We start from the raw sequence: 7,606 nt of genomic DNA, 5'->3' as shown, positions 1-7,606 counted from the left end.
GAAGAAAGAGAAGAGCAGTCATCTGTGAATCTACAGATTTAAAAGGTAAGAGCTCTGTTTCAAGCTATTACAGAGAGACTCGCAATAGAGAAATTAGCTTTGAAAATTCAGCAGCCACAGTCTGTTTAAATGCAAAACCTGATGGCAAAAAAAACTTGTTCCTATGGCAGCATATTAGGATCTGATTTCCTTTTATCAGTGTAGGTTTATAATAAGATGGGCTTGGAAATTCCTCTGTCAGAACACAAATCTTGTAGAAATCTGATTTTGTCTATGGTTGTTGTTGTTGTTTCTGACTTTTTGTTTTTAATCAGCATAGCTTCTGATTTTCAGCTGGACACGTTTCAGTTTTAAGATCCACAATAGTATATGCCTACATGTATATCACAGAATCACTGAATGTTAGGGATTGGAAAGGACCTTGAAAGATCATCTAGTCCAATCCCCCTGCTGGAGCAGGAACACCTAGATCAGGTCACACAGGAACGCGTCCAGGTGGGTTTTGAAATTCTCCAGAGAAGGAGACTCCACAAGTCCCATGGACAGCCTGTTCCAGTGTTCTGTCACCCTCACCGTAAAAAAGTTTTGTCTCATTTAAGCAGAACCTCCTGTGTTCCAGCTTGCACCCACTGCCCCTTGTTCTGTCATTGTGTGTCACCAAGAAGAGCCTGGCTCCATCCTCCTGACACTCACCCTTTACATATTTATAAACATTGAGGTCACCCCTCAGTCTCCTCCAAGCTAAAGAGACCCAGCTCCCTCAGCCTTTTCTCGTGAGGGAGATGCTCCACTCCCTTGATCATCCTTGTGGCTCTGCACTCTCAAGCAGTTCCCCATCCTTCTTGAACTGAGGGGCCTGAACTGGACACAATATTTGAACAGAATTTGTGGTATCTTATCTTCATTGTTCCTACTTTTATTTTAGGCATTGATCAGTGATGGAAAATCATACTGTTATTTCTAGATGTAAACTTTGGGCATGCACTGAATTTCTGTAGCCCATTTCAGAGATTCCTGGGTAACAAACCCAAGAATTCTATGTTTTCTAAATTCTGTTCACAGAGAACACTTAAACCACTTCTTACAGAACATCAGTATACTATCTTTCACTTAGTGAAAGTGTAAAATAACTGATGTGACTGAATGGAGTGGTTTAGTTAACAGAAAGGTTAAAGATAAATAATTAAAAGCCTAACTGGTTGTTCCAGAACACAGCTACAAAGCTGCTGGCTGTAAAAGCGCATTAAAACTTTCTATCACTGAATAGTCTGAAGGTCAGCAAAGGGGCAATGAAAGAAAGAAATCCATAAGCATCAGATATTGAACTATGGATTTTAGCAAACTGTAGGAAAGAAGCTTTTTATGCACTCTTAGGTTGTCACACTGTATTGCTGTTCCCAAAAGGTACTGGGATCTCAATCCCATCAAATATTTAGAGAGGTCTGTACTGAGGAAGCCTACAGTCATATCCAGGATGCTCATGGAAGAGTTCTTCTACCAGCTTAATAGTTTGTGTAAATTACTGAAGAAATAGGAATATGTTTATCACTCCAGTGATACTCAGAGCTTCTCTGACAAATGGCCAGGTTAACGTGATGCCAGGAAAGAAAAGGTAATAGGAAGGATTTTCTCTCTGTATTAGTATGATCATAACTTGAGTACAAGGGACAATAGTTACATTAGTCTGAAGGTCTATTCAGACTCATTTATTATGTTTCCAGATGAAATATTTTTCATTCTTAATGCTTGGTCAGATATTTCTGTAATGCGCTGCAGTACATTCAGAAGCTGGGTAACAAAGTTTCAATGAACAAATGCACTGCTCAAATTATACTGCCTGCTGCAGTTACGGAGAATTCCTAGCATTCAGCATACTCTGCCTAACAGCTCTAACTTTTCATGACAGTAGGGCTCTGGACAGATGGAACTAAGGACATTACATCTATGTAGTTGCCTTAACAACCAAATTCATAATCACCTCAAAGAATGAAATCAGGTTTGTGTGACATGACCTATTTTATGTAACACCATCCTGACTGGCATTAATTATGTTCTCATCCTTTAATTCTTTATTGCTCAAATCCTGTATCAACTTTCTGTTATTTTACCTGATTTATCAGTGATAGATGTCAGGCTAGCTGGTTGAGCATTACCTGGGTCAACATTCTCTCTTTAAATATTGGCATAATATAAGCACTTTTCTAAATGTTTTGAAATTTCCCCAGTATTCTAAAACTTGTTGAAATTAGTAGCAGCAAGCAAAAGATCCTTAGCTTTGAGGTGATAACTTTTAAATATTTGTTTTACATCTTATTTAACAACTGTTATTGCAAATGTGCATGTTGGTTTGTCAGCCACCACATTTTCAAATGCAATGTAGTTACTGATGACTTTGCACTTACTCTGCATCAACAGTTTGTCTTCAGCTAGTAACATCCCTTGATATTACTCTTGGCCTCTGTCCTGGTAGAAGTTTATCTTCTGGTGTCCAGATTTCTGTACCAGTTTTCTACATTTTTCCAACTTCTAATACTGATAGCATCTCCTCTCCTCTCCTCTCCTCTCCTCTCCTCTCCTCTCCTCTCCTCTCCTCTCCTCTCCTCTCCTCTCCTCTCCTCTCCTCTCCTCTCCTCTCCTCTCCTCTCCTCTCCTCTCCTCTCCTCTCCTCTCCTCTCCGATTTTTAATTCTTATTTTGGGCACTTTTTGTCCGCTCCAGGATTTAGTTCTATGAAGTGTTTCCTTTTCCTTTCAGGATCATTATCTGCTTTGAAATATTCCTAAGGTTTTCCAGGAAAGAACATTCTTTTCCATGACTAAAGTTTTAAACAAACAAACCCACACATATATATGTCATGTATATGTGTATTATATATCATTATCTACATGTGTTTTTATGTCTATACTTATATAGCCTGTATGTTTAACTGCATTTAAAATAGCTCAGAAAAATATAAAACTAAGCATCATATTGGAGTAGTACCAAAATAAGTGTTTTACTTCTGTTGCTAAGTCTAGCTGAACAGATGTTACTGAGTGTAAAATTACTATTTTGTTCATGTCTATAAGACAGAAAGAGTTATATTTAATTCCCAAGAAGTTATATGCTAAAAATGTCATTTCCAACTGAATAAGACATGTACACTAACTTGATCTTTTCTCACTTTTTTTCCTTCCAGGTGTTTCACAAACCCTAAACAAAAAGTGTTTCTCCCTTTTCAGTAGACATCTCAGTTTCACTGAAGTTGGTGCAGTATTTTGCTTTTCATTGTGCTGCAAAAAGTGGTTTCTCACAGTGAAACTAGATTATACCCTTGTTAATTAGTATTTCAGAGTGAATTGTTGTTGCTTTAGTATTTGCTCAGTAGGTTCAAGGCCAGATGATTTGTCTGCATGTTTTGTTTGAGTAGATAAAGTCAGGCTTTACCTAACCATGCTGTAGAGCAATTGCTTTGGTTTGAGTTTTATTATTTTATGTGTATAGCACTGCATCTCTCATTTGTGCCTGCCTGGTAATGAGCAAGCAGTGAACCAGACTGTATTAAATTTTCCAAAAACATAAGGGTAGAATTAGTCATATGTGATTCAGGATGACTCCATTTCCATGCTAGCTTCCGTCATGACGTTGCTGTCCTATGTAGCAATTAAATTAATCAATAACAAGTTTTTAAAAGCAGTGGTTAGTTTAAAAGCCAATGAGAGAGAATGACTGTTAAAATAATTAGATTTCCAGCTCCAGTTTCCAGGTTAGGATATTATGGACACATTTGTTCCTATCACATTTACTTTGCAGTTCAGTATGAATTTTCAATAGATGACTCTGCGATAAGAAAGCAGCAATTCAGATGCAATTATATAAACAGTAAGATCAGCCTGGAATTAGCCTGGAGAGTATAAAGCGCACACAGAGCTTGTGCTGGGTCACTGCCTCTCCCAGCTCAAGGCAGAATCAGGTTCCTGTAATAGGGAAGAATTCAGCTGACAAGAGGTTGGTCTTTCCAGACTTGCATTGTTGCAGCTACAGGGTAAACCAGACTGCATAATGACTTTTGCTATGGGAAAATGACAGCTGGAAGAGACTAGAGGGTGATGTCCATGTGTTTGTAGACACTGTCATTTAAAACTTGTAGTTTAGAAGATATAGAGTAGACCCTGGAATTGTCTTGGAGCTAATCAAATCTTTGTTCTTGGGATCTCCCAGCAGGTCTGGGAAATGAGGTCAGCACAACAGACAGATGAAGCGCGGATTCATTGATTTGATCTCTTTGCTGACAATCTTTATTGTAATTTACTTGAATCTATTGTTTAATTCTTGGCAGTGTTCCCATTTCACCATGCCTCTAAGCCAACTGGAAAGTAAAAAATACAGTGGTATGTCTGATATGCACAACTGTTTCTTTTTTTCTCTTGAGCATTTTATAAGATGCTTTCTTTAGAAAAGTATTTTAAACCACTAAGATTATTTCTGCATCTCTGGTTAATTCTAGAGCTCATGTTCTCTCATGTCACATTTTCAAATCCTTTAGCAGGGAAGGATAGGAAAACCTCCTGTTATTTTTCTGTGTTGGTATTTTATCACTCATTGGTGAAAAGTGCCATGTAATATGATTTAGTGGGGAAAAATTATCATATATGTTGTTAGTGGCTTATTTACCCTTCTTTTCTGTTCAGTGGTTAGTACTATTTCAAATATATGTCTTGTATTGAAAATAATTTGTGAAGCCTTAGCTGAAAAAGTTGCAATTACTTCTACTTGGTGACTATCATAATTGTTCTTGTCGAATACTGAGAAAAGGACTGCAAGGCATGTCTGATTTTACTTAGGGTTTCTTTTTTTTTTTCCCCCCCTCCCATCTAGCATGAGTCCCTTCTTTGTGATGTCTCTCCTCTTTGGCCTGACTTTTGGTCAAACAGCATCACTTTGTGCTCCTTCAGAGTACACAATCCACGTGGAGAAAAGGGAATGTGCCTACTGCCTGGCCATCAACACCACCATCTGCGCTGGATTTTGCATGACTCGGGTACAGGAAGTTACTCTCTTTTAGGCAGTTGTTCCCGTAAAGGCCATCACTATAAAAGATGTGCCTATTCTTGCTGAAAAAAAATGTGTGAAAGTTACTCAGGCTAAAAATGTCTGTCATAGACAGAAAAATCATATTATTGTCACAGTATCCAGTTAGCTTGTTGTGAAGGTAGAGATGAGAAATGCCAAGGCTCCCGAATTCTGTGGAGTTTATAATAACAGTGGCATAACAGTGAACTGACTGCTGCTGTTGCTGCAGAGCCTCTCTAGTCTGTGGGTTCAGGATGGAACAAGTGAGAAACAGATTGTATTTGGTCACTCTTTTAGTGATGACTTGATTAATTTCAAGTCCAACAAATTTGCCAGGGGGTGAAGGCAATTAACTACTATTGTGACAGCTGTTGAGAATATCTCACGTGCAGGCATGCCAAATGCTATGCTTGAGCTTCGCTATTCAACATAGCATTTTAATTTCCACCCTGGTCAGTAGGTAGTCAATACAGAATACAAGGTCCTGACAGTACTTTGGGCCAAACAGGACATTAGTAGTTAAAACCACAAAAGCAAGGCGAACATTTCTAGAGGTGTAGAGATTCCCAGTCACATGCAGATTCAAAGTGAAAGGTCTAAGCAGAAGTACACCAAAAATATCAGAATTAGTCTAAGTGTAAAGGGGTTGGCTTTCTGCACATATGAGAAAATACCAAAGGAAGTTTTTCAACACTCATGTATGCTTCTGTGAAACAATGCATTTCTTTTTTCTTTGTAGGACAGCAATGGCAAGAAGCTGCTGCTCAAAAGTGCTCTGTCCCAAAACGTGTGCACATACAAAGAGATGTTGTATCAAACAGCACTGATTCCGGGCTGTCCTCATCACACCATCCCTTACTATTCCTACCCTGTGGCCATAAGCTGCAAGTGTGGTAAATGTAACACTGATTATAGCGACTGTGTTCATGAGAAGGTTAGGCCAAACTACTGCACTAAACCACAGAAGCTCTGTAACATGTAATCTTCCAACAGAATGTGGTAGAAATGTACCTTTCTGCTCACAATTAAACATAAATAAAATTGTATTTCATAACAGGTTTGCAAACTGGTGTGCACAAAGTCTTATTCTAAAGAGGTATCACTAGAATTAATTTGATGAATTGGATGTTGTGAAATGCACAAAAGTAGAATCATAGGACTGCAGATTTATATTTAGGCCAAAATCTAATTTAGGGAAGAAGGAGAAGTAACTGTGTATGTATGAACCCTTGCTCCTAAATTCCAGGTATTGTGCGAAGAGATGCTCAGAGACAAACCATTTACTATATCTAAGAATTAAAAACTGGACAACACATACTCTCAGTATTAAACAGTTCAGTAGACTGACATATCCTTGCAGCCTTCATATTAGCAACTGTATTTTTCCATGTACGTAATACATTTTTTTAGAGGACCCTAGCTTTATAGCATAGTCAGCTGGAATTAAGCACATGCAGTTATGTATCTACACTATGGTTCTGCTTTATCGCTAGCGTTGTCCAGACCTGTGTTCATTAGCATTGCTAAGCATACTTTTTCATGTCCTTGCACTAGCAGAGTAAGCCTCTCTTTTCTGTTACAGTGCATGGAAGAAGTTGTAACTCTTTCTTAGCATTGAAGAAACAGTGAAGCTTTAAATCTTGCTGCTCTGTTCTCTGCAATAATACTACCATAAGTTGGTATTATTATTATTGTTATATATGTTATTATATTATGGTGTAATACCATCAAACTTAAAATGAAACTCAGAAAAGAACCCTCTCTTTCCCCACACAGGTCAACTGTCCCCTTTGAGTTTCAAAGTGATCTGAGCCCCATCATATTTGCTGAACATGCACAGGTGAGAAATGCAGACCCAGGAATTTGGAAATAAATGTAAAATAATAAATGTTTCCTTTTCTTTAGCTCTGATGATTCAGTGGCAAGTTTTGATTCTACTAGACCAACCACTGGGAATGAGAGCTAGTTTCCACCTGATTTAACTGATCCAAACAACAAAGTAGAACATACAGAATTCAGTGGTAACTTTGCCCCTCACCTCTATTACCTACAACAGGAGTGATGAAAACACAATTTGATCTGTATCTGCTCAAGTAAATGTGTTGCCAGCTGATTCAAGATCACTATAGATAGAGAGCAGGACTACACTGAAGACATGAATAGGGCTGACCAAAAAGAAAAATAAAACCTTAGTTATTAACTCGATTACCAAAGTTTTTGTACTTTGCATTTCTGAGTAATTGTAGACAAGAAATTATCAATGTGTGGCAAACTATCACTAACTTCCTACTATTACTAGGATATATAGTATTAACACTATATAGTGTTGTAAATTCATTACATTTCTTTTTAATTATACTAACATCCATTTTTTGAAGTTAAATATTGCATTCAGAAAAGCTATTAGGGTGAATCAAAGTGATTATAAACCAATTTAATTAAGATGAAAACCAAAAAGTTTGACACATACAGAACGTGAATGATTTGCAATATTAGAAAAGGAATGATCCCAATCCCTGGCTAAAAGTGTCTGAAATGGTCATTTCCTGTCAGTT

At 37.7% G+C, this 7,606-nt stretch overlaps 1 protein-coding gene across 1 annotated transcript; it reads left to right on the top strand.

Annotated features, from left to right (window-relative positions):
- Positions 1–4,857: 4,857 nt before the first annotated feature.
- TSHB (thyroid stimulating hormone subunit beta) lies at positions 4,858–6,034 on the top strand (the record flags this gene model as incomplete). Its single annotated transcript, XM_084498307.1, has 2 exons — positions 4,858–5,019; positions 5,791–6,034. The coding sequence occupies 2 exons, from the start codon at positions 4,858–4,860 to the stop codon at positions 6,031–6,033; spliced, it is 405 nt and encodes a 134-aa protein (XP_084354433.1). The 3' UTR covers position 6,034.
- Positions 6,035–7,606: the final 1,572 nt, after the last annotated feature.

The sequence above is a fragment of the Aythya ferina genome (assembly GCF_964211825.1).
Source record: "Aythya ferina genome assembly, chromosome: 25".
NCBI lineage: Eukaryota > Metazoa > Chordata > Aves > Anseriformes > Anatidae > Aythya > Aythya ferina.
Note: the sequence above shows the minus strand (reverse complement) of the source record. Positions and strands in the feature narration are given on the sequence as shown.